This window comes from Anomaloglossus baeobatrachus, chromosome 2 (assembly GCF_048569485.1).
Source record: "Anomaloglossus baeobatrachus isolate aAnoBae1 chromosome 2, aAnoBae1.hap1, whole genome shotgun sequence".
In the NCBI taxonomy this organism is placed as follows: domain Eukaryota; kingdom Metazoa; phylum Chordata; class Amphibia; order Anura; family Aromobatidae; genus Anomaloglossus; species Anomaloglossus baeobatrachus.
The window spans coordinates 258,917,158-258,940,234 of NC_134354.1; the positions used below are offsets into that span (position 1 = coordinate 258,917,158).

The 23,077-nt window shown below is 42.9% G+C and overlaps 1 protein-coding gene across 2 annotated transcripts in view; it reads right to left on the minus strand.

The window, feature by feature from the left end:
* Positions 1-16,122: 16,122 nt before the first annotated feature.
* Positions 16,123-23,077, minus strand: part of LOC142291323 (uncharacterized) — a 129,607-nt gene continuing 122,652 nt past the window's right edge. For both annotated transcript variants that reach the window (XM_075335784.1, XM_075335783.1), the window contains exon 10: positions 16,123-16,652. In XM_075335784.1, coding sequence (XP_075191899.1) covers positions 16,479-16,652 — 174 coding nt within the window. In that variant the 3' untranslated portion in view covers positions 16,123-16,478. The remainder of the gene's footprint in view (positions 16,653-23,077) is intronic.

Here is a 23,077-nt window from a genome sequence, read left to right on the forward strand (position 1 = left end):
ATATTTTAGTAAAAAAACCTCTTTTGTATGTATTAATATCAATCAATAAATGTGTATTTTGATACTGATTCGAGTGTCTCATGTTTTGAAGGGTCACCATTGTATAGCATCCCATGTTCTTTTTTTAAATCAGTCTGTGAAGTGAAGAGACTAAAGCTATGTGCGCACGTTGCGTAAATACATGCAGTTACGCTGCGGTTTGTAGCGCAGCGTAACTGCATGCGTCCTGCGTCCCCTGCATAGTCTATGGAGATTGTGCAGGGGCCGTGCGCACGTGGCGTTTTAGAGCGCAGCGCTTCGGCTTCTGCCGAAGCGCTGCGTTCTAAGAAGTGACATGTCACTTCTTCCGTGTGCTTTGCCGGCAGCTCCTGCTCTGTCTATGGGAGGAGCTGCAGTCAGAGCGCATGGAATCGGCTTTTTTTTTTTCACTACGGACATTTCTGCAGCGATTTAAAGCGCACATGTGCTCTTCAGATCACTGCAGAAATTTCTGCAGTGACTGTTCGCAACGTGCGCACATAGCCTATTTGATGAAGTTTTTGAAGGGGAATATTGTCCCATCCTTGCCTATTGTAGAATACTAGTTGCTTAACAGTCCTTGGTCTTCTTTGCCGGATTTTTCGCTTCACAACTTTTTATTGGAGAACATACAAATTACTTGCAGATATTGTCCTCGATGGGATTTGAACCCAGGACCCCAGGGCAGCAGTGCTAATCACAAAGCCACCATGCTCTTTTTATAAACAGTCACACCTCAACAAGGCTTATCCATGGATCATGCTGATCATGCGAACAACTCACAGGTTGACTTGTTCTGTATTCCTCAAAAACAATTAAACTCTGCCAACACTTCACAATGTAGGTCAGCTTAGAAGACTTGATAGTAAATAATCACTTAGGGTTAAAATTATTATTGTTTCATTGTTTATATTCTGTTCCCAACCCAGGTAAGTTTACAAAAATAGATGGAATAATATCTACCTGAATACAAACACATCAAAGCTGAATGTAGCCTTAAAGGATGATTATATAAAGGTACACCACAAATTTCCTATAAGATACAACAAAAAGAAAGAGAACAATGTCCATTGAGGCCTAAAAGAGAATAAATAGGTCCTACCATAATACATACTTTAATATTTACCTGAGTATCATACCATCAGAGCATAATGAAGCTTTTGAGGGGAATTATAAACTGAGGAACACAGGAGAATTCCCTGTAAAATGCAACACACACAGCAGGGAAATGATATTAGCTTTCAGCACCTGAAAGGAAATACATAGGTCCATATACAATGGTACCTACCTTGTAGTCTTGCGCCTGCCTATGTGCAGGGGCTCAACCTGCAAGCATACTAGATAGATCCCGAGTGAGATAACACTCTTACTGCAGGGAGCAATAAAAAAAAAAGGAATCCTGGCGAAGCGTCCAATGTGTGCAGTGGAGCCTCACCACACCACCAAATTTATCCTTATATTTCAAAATCTGGCGTTCTTAGATGCCACTAACTCATTTTGACAGCTGATCCAGACATACGCAAATTAATTTCCCCATATCTGAGTGTACCTTTTAGGAGGGGAAGATCTATTAGGGACCGTATTACACACAGTCACTTTACACCACCCAGGGATATGGGTACGTGGTTGGATCGAAAGCCCTGTGGGACCTTTAGGTGTGGTAATTGTAGTTTCTGTCCCTATTTAAACCAAGCCAAAATATTCTGTAATAAGAGGACCAATCGGAAGTTTGCCATCAGGGATTTTTTTGCTAATTGCAAGACGGAAGGGACCTCTGTACATGCAGCTGTCCTTTGGGATATGTTGGTAAAACTAAGAGACAGCTGCGGGTTAGGATTGGGGAACATCTTAGTGATGTATGGCATAAGAGGGACACAGCAATAGCTCGGCATGTCTATTTATATCATAATGGAGATGTAAAATCAATTTCCTTTCAAGCCATAGAGGTAATACCAAAATTGGGGAATGCTGGGTGAGTCAGCAGACTAAATTTAGTTGGACAAATATGTCTGAATGGACCTCCTGCAGGGAAACACGCGGACTCCACCGCTCTTGAAAGAATGGCACCACTCTCACGAGCAGTGGATTCCGCGTGTTTCCCTGCAGGAGGTCCATTCAGACGTATTTGTCCAACTGAATTTAGTCTGCTGACTCACCCAGTGTTCCCCAATATCACTTGTTTCTAGCACACAAGCGACACAGTGCGCGTGATGTCTATTTCTCCACCAGGTGGAGTTACTTCAAGTAAATTTCTCCCCTTTCATTTCTACTTCTTTTTACATTCCAATTAGCCCTACAGGCTTTTCACTATCCTCCTGTGAATACTGATTTCATCAAAAACGTGACATCTGTGTCCATTGTACACATTTACTCGTTTCTTTCAGCCATACAGCACTTCCATTAGCGTTTACGGACGGACCCTGCACTCTACACGTGTCATCTGATCGTTCTTCTCATTATTTCCTAATAAATCTGAATTCTCTCCTTTTAGTCTTCACACGGATCATCTACTTCGCTATATGTAGCCAGTTCTACTGACAAAGGTCACTGCGCTGACCGAAACATCTTGCAAAATTTGAACTGCTCTACATTTTGAATACAGTTTTCTTTTTCGCATCTATTTTGGAGTGCCTGATTTTTTTTTTATAATTAGGCAATAGGACACCTTGACCAGTTATCAATATGTTGGCACAAGGGATATTGGCCTTTGATTATTTTTTTTGTATGATGGTGTATAGTATTTATTGGGTATATATAGGCACATATCTGTGCTCTACTACCAGTAATTATATTGGACGCTTGACTGTGGCACTATTGTGAGCGCTCTTGGCAGGGCCGGCTCCAGGTTTTTGTGGGCCCTGGGCGGAAGAGTCCCGGTGGGCCCCATCCACACGCAGACACACACATACGTACACATACATATACATATTTAAAGACAAACTCACAAAAATACGTATAGAACTGACATATCTATACAGTCATATACACTGACATACATAGATACACATCATACATTCATACAGACACACACAACACAACTCTGCTAGATACATACATACAGACACACACAGCTCTGCTGGATACATACACACATAGCTCTGCTACATACAGACACACACAGCTCTGCTGGATACATACACACATAGCTCTGCTACATACATACACACATAGCTCTGCTACATACATACACACATAGCTCTGCTACATACACTCATAGCTCTGCTACATACACACACAGCTCTGCTGGATACATACACACATAGCTCTGCTACATACATACACACATAGCTCTGCTACATACATACATGAATCTGCTACATACATACACACATAGCTCTGCTACATACATACACACATAGCTCTGCTACATACATACACACATAGCTCTGCTACATACATACACACATAGCTCTGCTACATACATACACACATAGCTCTGCTACATACATACACACATAGCTCTGCTACATACATAGCTCTGCTACATACATAGCTCTGCTACATACATACATATAGCTCTGCTACATACATACATGAATCTGCTACATACATACACACATAGCTCTGCTACATACATACACACATAGCTCTGCTACATACATACACACATAGCTCTGCTACATACATACACACATAGCTCTGCTACATACATACATGAATCTGCTACATACATACACACATAGCTCTGCTACATACATACACACATAGCTCTGCTGCATACATACACACATAGCTCTGCTACATACATACATGAATCTGCTACATACATACACACATAGCTCTGCTACATACATACACACACACATAGCTCTGCTACATACATAGCTCTGCTACATACATACATGAATCTGCTACATACATACACACATAGCTCTGCTACATACATACACAGCTCTGCTACATACATACACACATAGCTCTGCTACATACATACACAGCTCTGCTACATACATACACACATAGCTCTGCTACATACATACATGAATCTGCTACATACATACATAGCTCTGCTACATACATACATGAATCTGCTACATACATACACATATAGCTCTGCTACATACATACAGACATAGCTCTGCTACATACATACACACATAGCTCTGCTACATACATACAGACACACACGTAGCTCTGTGGGGCCCACACACACAGCTCCAGGGGCCAGCACATACAGCACCGGGGGGCAGGGCATACACCTAAGGGGGGAGAAGCCCATACAGCTCCCCAGGGCCCATAAATCGGGGGCGGGGAGGGCACATACCTCTCAGGTCACGGTGGAGAGGGGGCCCACAAAGCGCCGGAGAGGGGGCCCACACAGCGCCGGAGAGGGGGCCCACACAGCGCCGGAGAGGGGGCCCACACAGCGCCGGAGAGGGGGCCCACACAGCGCCGGAGAGAAGAGCTGTGCTGGGGGTCGCTGGCTGGCACTGCAACTCCTTCATCTGTGGGACTGAGCAGGCCGGTCGGTAGCTCCGCCCACAGATGAAGTTCAAACCAGGAAGTCTGCGCGCCTTAAAGGGACGGCGCTGCAGATTCCTGCCGAGGACTGCGGAACTCGGCCCGGGGGCAGCAGAACTAAAGCGAGGGGGCCCCGGCCAAGGGGCACCAGAACTGACGAGGCCGAGTGGGCCCCCCCGGCTCTCCAGGGCCCCGGCATTTGTCCAGGTATGCCGCGTGCTGACGCCGGCCCTGGCTCTTGGGTACCATTTTTATGTATCTGGAGATATTTTCCAGTTTAAATATCATTAGGAACACATTTGCGTTCCATTTTGTATATGACATCACTGTGCCCAGCGTCCTTCACTCTCTATCCTTTTTGGCCTAAGTGCCATGTGGAACGCATTACGCGTTCCAATTATGTATGTCACTTCCATGCCCAGGGTTCCTTGCATCATGCCAGCGTCACTTCCGTGCCTAGGGATCCTTGCATCACACGAGCGTTGAATATCTCATAACATACGTCACATCCGTGTCTGACATCCTCTGCCAGACCCCACATCCATTTTTGGCCTGAACGTCATGTGGAAAGCATTTTGCATTCCACCAGCGTATGTTAATTCCGCACCCAGCATCCACTGCTCTAAGCCGTCTCCGGACATTCTTTTTGGCAGAAGTGGTGTTTGGAGCGCAACTTGCATTCCTCTGTGATAGATCACGAGTTCCCCTGCTCTGCGCTAGTTCCGGTTCTTCAATCCGGCGGAAGCAGTATATGTAGCGCAGTTTGCGTTCAATGCAGATTACTTCCGGACGCAGTATATTTAAGAACACCAGATTTTGAATCATAAGGATAAATTTGGTGGCGCGGTGAGGCTCTACTGCACACATTGGACGCGTCGCCAGGATTCCTTTTTTTTTATTGCTCCCTGCGGTAAGTGTTATTTCACTCGGGATCTATCTAGTATCCTTGCAGTTTGAGCCCCCTACACATAGTCAGGTGTAAGACTATAATGGTAGGTACCATAGTATATGGACCTATGTACTTCCTTTCAGGTGCTGCAAGCTAATATCATTCCCCTGCTGTGTGTGTTGCATTTTACAGGGAATTCTCCTGTGTTCCTCAGTTTATAATTACTCTCAAAAGCTTCATTATGCTCTGATGGTATGATACTCAGGTAAATATTAATCTATGTATTATGGTAGGACCTATTTATTCTCTTTTAGGCCTCAATGGACATTGTTCCCTTTGTTTTTGTTGTATCTTATAGGAAATTTGTGGTGTACCTTTATATAATCATCATTTAAGGCTACATTCAGCTTTGATGTGTTTGTATTCAGATATAGATATTATTCCATCTATTTTTGTAAACTTACCTGGGGGGGGAACAGAATATAAACAATGATACAATAATATTTTTAATCTTTAATCCTATGTGATTATTTAGTATCAAGTCTTCTAAGCTGACCTACATTGTTGGCAGAGTTTAATTGTTTTTGAGGAATACAGAACAAGTCAGCCTATACTTGTTGTTCGCATGATCAGCATCACTAGAAGGAGCATTTTAAGTGTTTTGGTTTGAATATTGCATTTTTGTTTTACAGGTGTGATGCATATGAGTTTTCCAAAAAATCCGCTGATGATCCCCTTTATATCGCGTTAGGAGGGGGTGAAAGGCGTCGGGAGAGCAGAGGGGGTTTATAAGCTAAGTAAACCTCTCTGCTCTTGCCGAACGATTTTCTACAGTTACATATGTTATTCAGTCTCATACCCTTATCTATGGTGTGGATATATTCTGACCTCCATTTATTGTTGAGACTATTGTAATTGTCTATAATAGGGGACCATGCTTATTTATTCGACTAAGACAATTTGTTTACGGTCTATGTGTTCACTTTGATTTTCACAATTTACACCTGTTTAATGGTGATGGATGCCTCTACTAGCTAGGTTTAGGAGCAGTTAGGGTAAGTCATCTGGAGCAGGGAGTGTCCAAAAAAAATTAATATACTCTCCGCTGTCAGGAAGGGATAGGGTGGGGCGTGGCCTGCACGCTGATGGCGATGGCTGCTTGAAGGAGAGCTCTGTGCTGACAGCAGGATAAACCGGCTCTTATCAGCTCACAGATAACAGGATTACCAGCTACAGGAGGTGTGAGTAACCCCAGCCCCCAGCTATGCCTAAGGGGAGACCTAAAAAAACTGGCACTCCAGCCAAACTGACAGACTTCTACCCCCGGGATAGGGATCTCTCCTCACCAAGCAAGATGGCGCTGGCTTCCCACTCAGCTTCTTCCCACTCCTTACAAGGAGATACAGGCTGCTTGAGAGGCTGCACAGGCATTCCTCTGACAGAGGAAACAATGCAATCTCTGCTGAAAACGCTGAGGGCTTCCCTGCAGGCTGATCTCAGAGAAATAGTAAGAGAGCTGAAGGAAGAGATCAGGTCTCTAGGTGATCGCATAGAGCATGTAGAAACTAAAATGGCTGAACTTGCAACATCATATAACAATCTGATAGATGCTAACACAGCTTTGGAAAAGGAGGTGGAGGCACTAAAACTTAAAATCAGTGATATAGAGGACAGATCCCGAAGAAATAACCTAAAAACCGGGGGGATTCCCTCATCAGTAGCAGATAAAGACCTCCAGGAATACTTCCACAAGTTTCTGCAGCTTATACTCCCTGGATGGGACACCAGAGACCTGATAGTGGACAGGATTCATAGAGTCCCTAAATCCAAAGGCATAGATCCAGCTCTGCCTAAAGATGTCCTGGCTAGACTTCATTTCTATAAAACAAAAGAAGCTGTGCTGCACACATTGAGGGGAAATCCAGCCCTGCCAGACACTTTCATGGGACTAAAAATCTTCCCAGATCTTTCTGCTGCAACTCTTAATAAAAGAAGAGAATTTGCCCACTTTTCTAAACTCCTTAGAGATCAAGACATCAAGTACAAGTGGGGTTTTCCGGTGAAGATGATAATTTTCAAAGATGGAGGCACTCACATATGTCATACTCCTTCTCAGCTGGGCAAATTGCTGGATGACTGGGGAATAGCCCACCCACCAAACCCTGGTGGGCAGGAGAATCATAGAGGCCCTCCAGACAGGATTAACCCTGAATGGTCAGTAGCTTAGCTGGGACTCCTTCCTGCTTATGGCACCTGCTGTCCCTGCTCCTGTGACACGGGATGTCACGTAGCCCCCCTGATGTTCTCGCCTATGGCGAGCGGTTATACACCGGGCACCCTACTCGGGGCAAACCGGTGTTGTTGGAATTTTTTTGTTTTTGTTCCTCTTCTAACAAATGTTCCTTAATTTTTTCTGGAAATTTCTCTCAATTCCTTGCTGGTCTAGCCCCTCTCATCCCTGATGGCGTTCCTAGGAATTCAAACCCCCCTGCGGCTCCAATATGAGAATTAAGATATTGTCTATTAATGTGAACGGACTCAACTCCCTAGCAAAAAGGTCAATGATGTGGAGAGAGGTGAAGGCATCTAACTGTGATATAGCGTGCATTCAGGAGACCCACCTTCTTTCCACAGATAATAAACGGCTACTTCATCCAAGGTTCCAACACACCTTTTTTGCTAATGACTCAAAAAAAAGAGGAGTGGCCATTTTAATAAAGAACTCAGTGGCCTTTAAATTGATAAATGTCAGTTATGGAGCGGATGGAAGATATATTATTTTGTCTTGTTATATCAACAGCGTCCCTTATACCTTGGCAACGGTCTACTCCCCAAATTCATCACAATTGACCTTTGCTAGGAAATTTTTCCAAGCATTCAAAGATACTGCCACAGGGGCGGAAATCATCTGTGGAGACTTTAATATACCTGTAATACGCTCCATGGATTGCTCCAATACAAGCATCCCACATGCTAAGGAACTTAAGCATCTCATCAATGAATTCCATTTTCATGACATCTGGAGATATTTGCACGCATCAGAAAGAGACTATACATTCTTCTCTTCCAGGCATCGCTCATATAGTAGAATTGATTTTTTTTTGGTCGACAGCAAATCTATAAGTAATTGTGTGGCAGCTGATATTGGTTTAATTACTTGGACAGATCATGCGCCGATCTCTTTGTCTGTTCAGGGTAGCTTTAATGTTCAAAATTCCCCTAGGTGGAGACTGAATACCAGCTTGCTTGGTAGGCAGAAGGTACATGATGAAGTAGAGTCAGTGTTAACAGAATATTTTAAACTTAATAATAATGGGGAAATTTCTGACGAGACCCTGTGGGCTGCTCATAAAGCAGTAGTCAGAGGGCAGCTCATAAAAATAGCCTCCATCCAAAAAAGGAAAAAAGACGCAGATATTAAGTATATATTAAACCGTATTCATCACCTTGAATCCCTGAATAAAGCCAAAGCATCCCCTAACTTGACTAAAGAAATTGTAACCCATAGATTCCAACTAAGATCCCTACTCCTGCAAAAATACGAACATAATCTTAAAAAAAATATATCGACATTTTATGCTATGGGGGATAGAGCGGGGTCCTTATTGGCAAGAAGGACGAAAAAACGTGAGATCCAATCTAAAATAGAATTCCTGAGGGACCCAAACGGAACAATCACTAGACATCCCATTGAAATAGCAGAAGCATTTGCGAAATACTATGAAGCCCTGTATAATCTAAAATATGATTCCAATACGTCACAGCCGACTCAAGTGGATATACAGGGTTTCCTAGACACCCTGGATCTTCCCCGGGTCTCAGATGAGCAATTAGAGGAACTTAATCTTCCCTTTACTACACATGAAATCCTAGGTGCCATCAAAATGACTAAGTCTAACTCTGCCCTGGGCCCCGATGGGCTGCCATACGAATATTACAAACAATTTACATCCACTCTGTCCCCCTTTATGTCAAAAACCTTCAATTTTTGGCAAAATAAAGGGTCAATTTCCCCAGACAACTTAGAAGCGATTATTATCACGCTACCCAAGCCAGGGAAACCTGCAGACACCCCGGGTAATTTTAGGCCCATTTCACTCCTAAATTGTGATGTTAAAATTTATGCCAAACTAGTGGCAGATAGACTTCATAAAGTGATCCCGACCTTAGTGGCTCCAGACCAAGTTGGGTTTGTGACAGGGAGGCAATCTAAGGATGGCACCAGACGGATGCTTGACTTGATTGGATTGGTGGAGATATCGGGTGAACCCAGTGCATTCCTGTCTCTTGATGCTGAAAAAGCCTTTGACAGGGTGCACTGGGGATACCTGGAGAGAGTGCTAACAAAATTCGGGTTCTTGGGGACAATCAAGTCATCCATTCTAGCCCTCTACTCTTACCCAAATGCGTCAGTGTTGGCATCGGGGTTTCTGTCATCTAAATTTCAAATAAGTAATGGCACCCGCCAGGGGTGTCCATTGTCTCCCGCTATTTTTGCTTTAGTGGTAGAACCTCTGGCGGAAGCTATACGAAAAAAACATAGCCATTTCTGGTATAAGAGTTGGGGAATTTGAACATAAACTTGGTTTATACGCAGACGATGTGATAATTTCCTGTTCTAACCTTGCAGAGTCGATTCCAGCAGTGGTGAACACATTATCAAACTTTTCTAAAGTGTCGTATTATAAGCTTAATGCGGCAAAGTCTTTGATACTGCCGTTTAATGTACCGGTGGAGGCCAGGAGTGCGCTGGAGGGGGCCTTTCAATTCAAATGGTGCGACAGGGGGATACCTTATTTGGGTATTAAGCTGACACCATCGCAGATGTTAATTAAAGAAAATTTGGAACCTCTGATCCAAAATTTAGAAAAGGAATTGGGAAGGTATGAAAAAATATCATTGTCCTGGATGGCCAGGATACAGTCCTTTAAAATGGTTTTCTTACCCAAAATATTGTATGTGCTCAGATGCCTTCCCATCAAAATTTCTCACAAAACCCTGATGAAACTTCAATCGTTGACTAACAAATTTCTCTGGGGTAATAAAAGGGCTAGGGACGCAGGTAAAGTGTTATACCCCCCATATGACTTAGGGGGATTGGGCACCCCAAACATATCGGCATATTATAAAGCCTTACTAATTGAATCACTAAAGGAATGGTGGCGTCCAGGTAATTCACATAGATGGGCTCAGATTGAAAATTTCCTGTCCCGCCAGGGCTCGGTCAGAAGAATGATGGAAGCAGAATATTTGAGCCGTTCACGATTCTCCCCGTGTGTTCCCACCATGTCAGCCTCCCTGGAGGTCTGGCGAAATGACTTGATTCATAAGATTCAGATTCCTCTTTCAGAGATTTCCCTCAAGTCGTTGGAATCTCAAATCCCCTTTTTGAATCTGGCCAGGTGGGAGGGATCGGGCATTACAGTGCTGGCGGATCTATACTCTGATTTGGGTGTTAACCCTTTTAATGAAATAGTACGGGAACACCCCTCTTTAAAGGGCTGTTTCTATCAACACATCCAAATTAGTCATTTTCTGGCCTCTAAATTTCCTCCAAAGTCGAATCCTCTGTTACCTACAACAAAGGCTTTGGTATTTAAAAAGATAATTAAATCCAAAAGGTATCTCCTCGACATACAAATGGCTCAATAACCCCCCCGAAGAGCAAGAATCTCCTTATATGAATAAATGGTACGTGGAGTTGAGTGTCTCTACCTCTCCTTCAAACTGGCACTCGGCATCAGCAAATATCCAAAAATATTCCAAGTGTATAAATCATCTGGAGCAACTGAAAAAAGTACACCTGCGATGGTATCGGTCCCCAGCCAACTTAGCGCAGTTCCTCCCAAATTATTCACCACATTGTTGGAAGGGCTGCCTCCAAAGGGGTACTCTTGGTCACTGCTGGTGGGCTTGTCCCAAGGTTTTCTCGTTCTGGTTGGAGGTGTTTGGCCTGATGGGTGAGCCGACAGGCAATCCTATTAATCCGAATCCAGGTCTGGCAGTGCTAAACGTGGGTATAGAGGAGTTCTCTTGGGAATCCAGGGGTTTATTAGTTCACATTCTAGTAGCTGCCAGATATTGCATAAGTTTGCACTGGAAATCCCCAAAGACGCCTACATTAGTTGAACTATATAACCGAATTAATCTCCAATGCCAATACGAGTTCTGTCTGGCTTACTCCATCCGCGCCAAAAACAAAATACTTCAGATTTGGGACACGTGGCTAAACTCTGTATATGCATCCCCTGTCAGGCATCTGTCTCCAGGGCAAACTGTTGATAATTAAAAATGGGTCAAATAGGGTCAAAGAGAGTGTTACGCAGGGAATTCACCCATACCACATGTCAATATTCAAGGTGTTTAAATCTCTGTTGTTGTTACTGCTCGGGCTACCCCGAAACGCCATCCAATTCCCTCCCTCCCCCCTCCCCCTCCCTGGTTGCTTCCTTGCAACCATCCATGGTTCTCCCCCTCTCCCCCACCTCTCTCTCCCCTCCCTTTTCTTATCTTCCTTTCTTACTCTCTGGTTCTGGTTGTTTGGATCCCTCGTTTTGAGGATTAAAGAGTAAATTGGTAGGTTGACTCTATACGTATTGGGTATTGATTAACCTAAAAAAAGTTGCAACTTGCATCAGACATGATTGGTGGTGGTGTGACAGGAAATGTGAATCATAATCAAAGGTGATACTACCACATGTTACAGCGTTGTTTTCTTTGTGTATTATTGCCAATGATACCGGAATTTCTCCTTTTTGTAATGTAACTTCCTACAATAAAAATTGATTGGATTAAAAGGAAGGGATAGGGTGCATTTATGTAGGCCCCATCCCTTGCATTTTCTGACATTACCAAAAACCTAACCCCTTCTCCCGCCTAGTACGGGTTAAGGCCTCACCTGTACTTACACTTTGTGCATTAGTTTGTCCATGTCTGTATGTGTTGCATGGGAGTGTACTGTATGTCTTTTATCTAGTTAATTAATAAAGAATATTGATTTTAGAGTAATTTTTGGTGGTTTTGTTGTAATAATATTACTCTGTGTGTATTAATTTTTGGTTTAATTCAGAGCCTCTGCGGAGCCATAACAGCAGAACTCTCCACATAAGTGACCTCATTTTACAAAATACATATCTCAATGAATTCAACTGGGGTGGAGTGATCACATTGACACCACAGGTCTGTCACAGAATTTTACCATTGGGTGGTGGAGGAAAAATAATTCAATTTTTACCACAAAAATGTTGTTTTTGCCTCAGATTTTACATTTTCCCATGGGAAAATGGGTAACAATAGCACCAAAATGTGTCACAATTCCTGCTGAGTGTGCCAATATCCCATGTGGCTGTACATTATTGCTTAACACACGGTGAGACTTATGAGGGGGTTAAGGGGGCTTTACACGCAGCGACATTGCTAGCGATGTCGCTCTTGAGAGCACCCGCCCCCGTCGTCTGTGAGTCACGGACAAATCGATGCCTGTGGCACACAATATCGTTAGTCCCCGTCACACGTACTTACCTTCCTAGCGATGTCGCTGTGGGCGGCGAACTGCCTCTTTTCTAAGGGGGCGGTTCGTGCGGAGTTACAGCGACGTCACACGGCAGCCGTCCAATTGAAGCGGAGGGGCAGAGAACAGCCGTAGGAAAGTGACGCCCACCTCGTTGCCGGACGACGCAGGTAAGCTGTTGTTCGTCGTTCCTGGAGTGTCACGCGTAGTGATGTGTGCTGCCTCAGGAACGACGAATAACCTACGTCCACAACGACCGAGATTTTGAAAATGAACGTGTCAACGATCAACGATAAGGTATTTTTAATCGTTAACACTCACTCGGAGTTGTTACACGCAACGACGTCGCTAACGACGCCGGATGTGCGTCACGAATTCCGTGACCCCGATGACATATCGTTAGATATGTCGTTGCGTGTAATGGAACCTTAAGACGTCATTTGACCCTTGGGGTACATATTTTCCTAGAATAGTTTGCGAACAACATATACAGAGCCCTAAGTGTAAGAACAGCAAAATTCCCCCTCAAGTGAGCCCATTTTGGAAATGATACCCATCTCTGAATTTATCCACAGGTGTAGTGACTGTTTTGCAGAGTGAAAATTGAAAGAATTTCAAATCTGCCATTGTAGTGCTCATAGATTGTACCCAGCTTGTGCTTCTGGAGACAAGCACCTGCTAAATTAAGTGGGCTGTCCTCACTACAGAAATGAGAACCATGGGGACGCTAGATGTGGTTTAGGCACATTATGGGACTCAAAAGGGAAGCGTGCAGATTTTGCTAAATTTGTTTTTGGCGAAAGCCATGGCACTTTTCCAGAGCTTTTGTGTTACCAGTAACGTGGAAGGTCCCTATATTTAAATTGACAGATGACGGAACCGAGTTGACGTTTGTTTTGTTTTTGTGGATTGAGTTGAAGCTTTTATTTGGAACATTTAACATGACATTTTAGATCACCTTTATCCTGTGCTTATACTGGGCACTTACTTAGGGGTAATATCTAAATCTCTCAATAATATGATTCAGATGACACCCTTGTGGGGCCCATTCACTATACTGAGGCAGCAGAGTTACTCTGGACTCAGTCTGGCGTTTGGTTAGCAGTGTCCAACTTTTTAGAAGTGCACAAAACTGTGGTCGACCACACTTTTATGAACACTTAAAAAATCTGACACCGCTGGATTATTGGTCAGAGAAAGTCCACAGGGTCTTCAAATGCCTCTTTAGGCTATGTGCGCAAACAGCGTTTTTACGACGCTGCTTTTTTGGCCGCTAAAAACCTCACAAAAACGCACCCGCAGCAAAAACGCGTAAAAAAAATGCGTTTTTACCGCGTTTTTGGCTGCGTTTTTTATCTCTGTGTTTTTCCAATGCATTGCATGGGGGGAAAACGCAGAAAAACACAGGAAAGAATTGACATGACCATTTTTTTTTCAGCTGAAAAATGCAGCTTAAAAAAAAAAAAGTTGTGTGTGGACAGCAAAAATGAAAAGTCATGCAGTTTTGATCCCAAAAACGCTGCGAAAAACGCACTGTGTGCACATAGCCTTATAGTGAATGTCCCATCAAGGGTTCCAACAGAATTCCGTATTTAAGAGATTTATACATAAACCCTAGTGTAAGTGCTCAGCGTAGAGCACAGGCTAAATGTGAGCTGGGCCGTATTATGATTTTTGAGAGGCAGAATAAACAAATTAAAAAGAGGTCAAGAATTTTTTATTTATTTAATGCTATTCACCGTGTGGTATAATTGATCAGACTGTTTTACTCTTCGGGGTGGTGCAATTATATCAAGACCAGGTTTATATGGGATTATGTATGGTTACTATCACAAACTAAAACAAAGATTTAAAAAAAGGTTTTGCATCACCAAATTTTGAAAGCTATAATTTTTTCATTTTTCTGCCAACAGTCCTATGAGAGCTTATATTTTGCAGGAGGAGTTGACGTTTTTATGGATACCATTTTCAGGAACATAACATTTTTTGTTTAGCTGTTTATTCCGATTTTTGGAATACAGAATTTTCAAAAAACAGCAATTCAGAAATTGTTGTTTTTTTTTTAATATCTTTCCCTCGTAAAAGTAATATCATGGCTTTATTCCTTTATTCCTCGTTTAGTACAATTACAGCAATACCACATTTATTTTTATGTTTTGCCTCTGTCACACAATAAAAACTATTTTATAGAAAAAAAAAATATTTTGCATTGCTATATTCCGACTGCTATAACTTTTTTGTTTTTCTGCTGACACGGCTGTATGGCAGCTTGTTGTTTGCGGGACATGATGACATTTTCAGGGATACCATATATATTTATATTTGACTTTTTGTTTGCATTTTATTCCACTTTTATAAAAATGCCAAATTTTTGCCCTTTCTTTTTTATGTTCACTGAAGGTGTTAACTAGTGTGACAGATTTGTAGATCAGGTCATTCCAGAAGCAGCGACACCAAATGTGTGTACTTTTTTGGGTTTATTGTTCTTTTTAAATATATCTAAATGTTTCTTGATATTATATTTTCTTCATTTTTTTTTATTTTGGGATTTTTTAAAAATTATTTTACAGGGGTTTTTTTTATAACTTTTTTTGATTAATAAGTCTCACTATGGGACATTAACTTCCATTATTCTGATTGCTGGTGTAATGCATTCCCATGCAATGCACAAGAATGGCAACGCATTACACCTGTCAGCATGACACTAACAGAATGCCTCTTAGACCATGCCAAGAACATGGTCAAATAGGTCACCCAGGGGTCATCATTTGACCTTGTGGCAATGATCGGGAACCTATGATAACATCGCAGGGGTGTCGATCAGGTGAGAGAGGAAGCGCACTCTCTCACCCAGACTCCTAAATGCTGAAATCTCTATTGATAGTAGTGGCATTTAGGGTGTTAAGCAGCCAGGAGCGGTGTTGGCACCGGCTTCGGCTGTGACAACTGGTGCTCAAGTATAGCTGAGCTCCTGGTTGGCGATTGTGAAGCCATAGAGCCTGTGCCTGCATGATCACCAGGACGTACTAATATGTCCATTTGCGGGAACACACGGCAAAATAAAATGTACGGTATGTCGAATGTCAGGAAGTGGTTAATTTCAGCAATTGTTTTTTGTTCACAGCATTGAAGGAAGAAATAACCATTCAGGCTGGGTTTTTTTATATGTAAGCAAGAACACCACCAAAGGCTTAGCATTTTGCTATAAAGTTATATGTGCATTAATCAGCCAGGCACACAGGAAAAGGAAATAAATGAACACATCTGGAAGTCATGGGAATGTGCTCCATCCACGACAGCCATTGTGCATCAACGGTTTAATGGAAATTACTCAGGATCATCTCTAAAAACAAGAAATAAAACAAGAAATAGAACAGTGCAATTATATTTGCCTTTAACTGCTTTCTTAAATGTACCATTTAGGCCTCCTGTGTATAGCCTTCATTATTTTTTACCATATTTGTCCTCTTTTCATTCTGTGTTGCAGACAATTTTTGTAAGAAAAAAGTTCACAAAGGAACAGAGAAAAAACATTATAGCTTGTAGACTTTGGAAACGGACAAGAGAATTGACATGAAATGTCGATAGAATACTTATTCTTCACACTCTTGAGTCATATTGGTCTATGAAGTTATTGAGTTCTTGCACACAGAGTCCAGCCATATCCTGCAAACTTGAGTGCAGGGCACTTGAAACAGCTGCCTCAATAGTTGGGTTTTTTTTCAGTAACGTGTTGGCAACAAAAGCAAATGTCTTGCAGTCTTGAGCAAAGGCCTGGTAAGAAAGTAAAATAGGGTCAAAAGGTAGCACACAGCTTTGTGCAGATGTTCACCAAACAGATGTGCAAAACAAACAAATGTGCTTGAGAAATAATGTTAGAGGCTTTCTGATCGTTTAATTTAAATTCTCTACAAACAGACATTTATTTTGTACTAAAACCAAACAATGACTAAAGAAGAAAATTACCCTATGAACAGCAAGTGTTTCACTAGGACTACGATGCTACTCTTCCAAGCATTCATGAGCCAGTAATCTCATGCACACAAGTATAACAGCTCCATACTTCTTACACTAGAAGATGCGGGCTGATCGCTGCCCAGTTAACTTAGGTTAGGAGACTCTGCAGTTTGTCCAAGCACTGCAGATGAGAGACTGAATGTTTCTGCTCCTTTGGCCAGGTTCACACAATCAGTAGTCTTGCCTTTTAGGCTATGTGCGCACTTACCGGATTTTTCGCGGATTTTGCCGCGGATTTGCTGCATGTTTCGCTGCAGAAAATGTTCATAACATCTCTGCAGTGAATCACCAGCAAATCCTATGGAGAAAAAAAATCCTGTGCGCACTGGGCGGAATTTGACAGCTGCATGTTTTGCTGCGGGAATCCCGCAGCAAAAACAAGTGCATGTCACTTCTTTTCCGCACATCGCTGCGGGATTTTACTCCATTGACTCAATGTTAATCAAGAAATCCCGCAGGGAATAACGCAGGCAGCAAATTCTGTGCGGTTCACTGCGTTTTCCTGCGTTATTCCCTGCGGTATTTTGCGGTTTACCTCCGGTAATGTGCATCACTTGCTTGCGGTTTTGCAGGGAAGTGATGTCATTACAGGAAGAGGAAGCCATGCAGAGTAAACACACACACAGATCACAGACACATAGACATCACAGACACAGAACACATAGACACAGACACATAGAACACACATAGAAAGAAAACGGAAATATAGGAAAAAAAGAACGTGGGCTCCGCTGCATATTTACCTTCCAGCCGAGGTAAGCACACAGCGGCGGCCCGGTATTCTCAGGCTGGGGAGGGAGAGGGGCAGGGGTAATGTCCCCCGCCTCACTCCCCCTCCGGCAGCCGAGAATATCAGCCGCAGCTGCCCCGGGACTGTCGCATGCAATATGCGACAATACCGGCGTGTCCTCGGCTCTTCTTGCCACCGTGTAGCAGTGGTGACAAGGTAATACAAGGGGTTAATGGTGATGGGGGACCACCGCCATTAATCCCAGGCTTGATCATGGCAGCGTCTATGTGACAGCTGACATGATCAACCCGTAAGTAAAGTGAAAAAAACACAGACACCGAAAAATCCTTTATTTTAAATAAAACAAACAAGCCTCGTTCACCATTTTATTAACCCCTCCCGCACCAAAGCTCCGGCGTAATCCAGGTCCGACGTCCAGCGCTGCTTCCATCCAGCCGCGACTGTCACAGACACAGGCTGAATGAAAGCAGCAGAGGTAATTACCGGTCATTTCCCACGGCCGGTAATGTGAACTCACAGCCGACCGTGGGAAATGCAGCGATCTGTCATCTATCTCTCTATCTATCTATCCCTCTATCTATCTATCTATCCCTCTATCTATTCTTCTGTCTATCTACTCTCAGAATTAAATGACTTTTTTTTTTTTTTTTCTTCAATGTGCTTTATTGCATTGAATGCAATAAAGCACATCCCAACCCGCACGCGGCAAAACCGCGGCAATACCGCGAATAATACCGCGGTAAAACCGCAGCAAACCGCGGCAAACCGCATGCGGTTTTCGGGTGCGGTTTCCCGCGGTTTTTTACCGCGGGTGCGGTAATCTTTGAGGGCATGCGGAATTTTCTCAAGAAAATTCCACTTCCCAGTGCGCACAGAGCCTTACACAGATATTTTTGTGAGATTTCAGATTCTCCCCTGCGCCGTGATATACTGACATCTTTTTAATCTAGTTTCAAATTTGGAATGCCATTTCATACCAAATAATAATGCTTATGAATAGCGAGGGGCAAACTCCCAGATATTTGGTATCTGTGGGACTAACTGGAATAAAAAAAAAACAAAAAAAAACAAAAAAAAAAAAAAACACAAAACCCTGTTCAGGCCCAGAATTCATCCTAGATATCTGGCCGAACGCTGGTCCCCATATAAGTATATGGGGACCGGAATCCGGCACTTTAAAATGGTGGTAGAAGGCATAGGAGGTTTAGAGCAAGCGTGCTATACGTATCGAGTCTCCTGTGCGGCTGTAACTGCTTTCTGGCTGCTCACTCTTCTTCCGCAGCCGCTCATATACCTTCATGCATATTCCCTGTTTCCCCTGCCCACCAACAGTCCTGGCGTCTGTAATTGTTTGCAGTCAGACGCGCCCCCCACCCTGTGTGACAGTGTCTGACTGCAACCAATCACAGACCTTGTCTATATCGTGGTATAAAAATATATACATTTGTGTAGGGTCCCCCATATTATGATACCTAGCACTAATAAAGCGTACGGCTACAGGCTGCAGACCCTAGCCGTGCGCTTATCTTGATTGTGTATCAAAATAAGAGGAACCACATGCGATTTTTTTTTTTCCTTCAATTATTTAAATAAATCATTTTAAAAAACAACATGCATTTCCCCTCATTTTGATACCCAGCCATGATAAAGTAAGACAGCAGGGGTCTGGTATTCTCAGGCTAGGAAGACCCATGCTTATTGGGCCCCCCAGCCTAAAAATAGCAGGCTTAGTGACAGCTGTGGGCTGTAATTAACCCCTTATTACTACAATTGGCACCACACCATGGCAATCGGAAAGACACAAGTAAAAGTCCTGGGATTGTCACATCTAATGGATGCGACCATCCTGGGCGGCTGCAGGCTGCTATTTTTAGGCTAGGGGGGACCAATAAGCATGGTTCTCCCCAGTCTGAGAATACGAGCCTCCAGCTGTTGGGTTTTATCATGGCTGGGTATCAAAATTGGGGGGACTGCATGACGTTTTATTACGTTATTTACTTAAATAATAATAATAATAATAATAAGCTACATGCAGTTCCTCTTACTTTGATGCACAGCCAAGATAAGTGCACGGCTGGGTGCTGTGGCTTGTGGCCATATGCTTTATCTGTGCTGGGTATCATAATATGAGTGTACCCTACGACTATTTATTATTATACCACGATAATGACACCCAGACAGGGTCTGTGATTGGTTGCAGTCAGACATTGTCACACAGGTTGGTGGCGCGTCTGACTGCAACCAAATCACAGACACCAGGACTGCTGGTGGGCTTGAGAAGCAGTGAATATGGTGGGCTTGGGAAGCAGTGAATATGTATGAGGCAAATAAGCGGCCCCAGAAGAAGAGTGAGAGTCCCTGAAGAAGTTACAGCCATGCCGGAGACTTGGTAAGCATAGTACACTTGCTTTATTTTTTTACTTCCAAAGTTGCTGGATCCGGTTCATTAGCCAGAGTTGCCTGAGAACTCCGAGCTCGGCACCTGGATACTTTTGAAACCACGCGGATCTGGACTTTTACAGTCTGGGTAAGCCCATCACTAGTCATGAACTAAATTTTATTTCATAGTAAAGATGCATCTTCATTTTCAGTGATGCAAAATAAGTTTACAGATTAACGTTTTGTAATTTTTGTCTCACCATAGCTTTTACACAAGTCAATGGACTATGGACTGCATAACAGCAGCAAAGCTAATACCTAGAGGCAAGTCTGCAAAGCTGAAGGTAATTTGCAAAAAATAAATTATGTTTAAATTTTATGCTGGGCTAGGAAGTAAATAAGTATGCTGCTATTTTTTACTTAGGGAGACATTCAGGTGGATAACTCATTTAACTAGTCTTATAGTTTTGTGCATTAGCCTGCTCTAGGACCCATTTTAATTGACTCAACTCTAGTTTGGTTTTTTTTTCACTTGCAAGCACATTTGATTCTGAGTCCCAGAGAAGTGTTTTGAAAGTATTATAGATCCTCTACTATTACATTTTACCAGACTTAATTTTGGCATGTAAAAACATAATGTTGATATCTACTGCCAAGAAGCTCTAGTTTGGCTTAATTTGTCCTTTAAACATTTTCCTAAGCATTTGGGCTTGTCTTTATAAAGTTTTGGCACAGTTCACTTTTTTTTTAGGTTTTCCTATTTTTTTACTTTTTGGGGAAGGGGGGGGGTCCTCCTTAGCCTCTACTTCTAGGAGTCATGGTACATGTTAATATTTTTATTTCATCTTTTATGTTTTCCTCAATGGATAGCTCAGAGATAATCATCTAGACCAAGGCCAGGATAAGTGTGGCCAGTAAGCCTACACACCCGAAGGGCTGAAAACAGTGGACCACAGACTGCACCATGCTCACTGTCGCCAACAACTTCCCGAGGTCACCGCTATCTGCAGCCCTAGGATGCAGACAAATGTGAATGCCTCCTTGGTGGAAGATGGGTCCGTCAGCTACTTCTTCCACCAGTGTGTGAGGCTGCAGGCACGATGATGTCACATCATAGTGTCTGCTGTACTGACAGTAAGTGCACCGGAGACAGGAGCAGAGCGTCGAGGAAACAGGAGGGAGGTCAGTATATAGTTTTTGGGGTTTTTTTCATATGTGTATGGGATGTTACATGTATATAGAGGACTATATTGGGGCTCATACAGTATTTAGGAGGCTATGTGAGGACTCACACTGTATACAGGAGGCTCTGTGTGATGCTCATACTGTATATAGGAGGGCTATGTGAGAGCTCAAACTGTATATAGAGAGCCTTTGTGGGGGCTCATACTGTATATAGGAAGGCTATATGAGGACTCATTGTATATTGATAGGCTATGTGCGGGCTCATGCTGTATATAGAGAGGCTATATAGGGGGTCACACTGTTTATAGAGAGGCTATGTAGGTGCTCAAACTGTATATAGGGAGGCTTTGTGAGGGCTCACATTGTTTACAAAGAGGCTGCCTAGACTGGTCCTCTGCAGAAGGAGCCACGCCCAGTAATAGTCTGCTGGTAGATATATAGCCTGGCTAGGATAAAGATTAATCCATAATGTGTATATGCGCCCCCCAGTAACTTGTATGTCCCCTACAGTAACATGTAAGCTGCCCCCAGTAACATGTATACTGTTTATTATGTTAATATTTTATTGTATTTTATTTTTATTACGGGGGGGAGTTCACACTTTTGCTATGGGGCCCCATGATTTCTATGTACGCCCCTGAGTGCAAGGGTGTACCACAGCCTACTCATTTGCACATGGAATAAAAAGCGTTTTCCATATCTGGCTCAACTATTAAACCTCTCCACTCCCTTTTCCCTAGGGGTAATGTTCCACCTGCCGCTTGGTTCTTTTATGAACAGTTAAAAAGTTGTCTAAAATTTTTATCCCCACCGGCAAATATTTTTAGTCCATTGACACCATACGAGAAACGATGTCTGCAGAAGGAAACCTTGAAACATCCAGTCTCATTACTGCATGGTCTGTTTCAGGATCCTCCATTGCTCAATCAGTTCAGCCCTCCCTTCTTCTTGGCCTGGGAGAGGGAACTGGGTAGGACCTTCACAGAAGCGGAGAGGGCCAAAATTCTCTTTCACTCAGAAGTCATCGCTAAATGTGGTGTCACAGGAGAGAAGCTATAAGATCATCTCCAGGTGATACAGGTGTCCTTCTAGGATAAATGCTTTGTTTCAGGATCATTGATGCAAATTTGATGGAAATGCCCGGCAGTAAGGAGTTTCCAGGATGACACCTTTAAATTACTGAACAAACTTTCCACCATTGAGCTCCATCCTATATCAGAGTTGGCACTCTTATCTCTTGGCGAAGAGTCAATTTCTAGATTTAAAAAGGTCTTGCCACGGAACATTTTAACAGCAGCGAGAAGTCTAATTCCTAGGTACCAGAAGCGGAGAGAGATCCTCTCACGAGCAGAATACGTAGTGGAACTCAATACGATGTATAGAATGGAGGAACTGATAGGCCAACAAACAGGTACACTGGAAAATGTAGTTGGGATCTGGACACACTGAATTCTGTTTAGAAAGAGTCCGGAACTCTTTTCATGGCTCCAATAGTAAGGGCAAATGGTTCGAACTATTATGTGCTGCACTTTCTAACTCAATTTAGTGTTCTTTGGCTGCAGCCAAAGCCAGACAGGAACTTTCTGTTCTCATTCCCCACTATCCTCTCCCTGCTTTCTCCCCCCCCCCCCTTTTTCGTTTTATGTTATCTTCTCGTCTCACAGTGAAATTGGTTCATCAAAGATATGGTTTAATTTGAGGGACACTTAGTCCATTGACTGATGGAAACGGTCTGGTTAAGGTTTCTTAAGGTGCTGGAGACGATAAGATATTGGGTGTTAAATACCTTGTATTGGAAGTGTTCATATCTTTTGTAATTGTTTTAAGATGTCAAAAGAAAACTTAAATAAAACCTGATTTACACAAA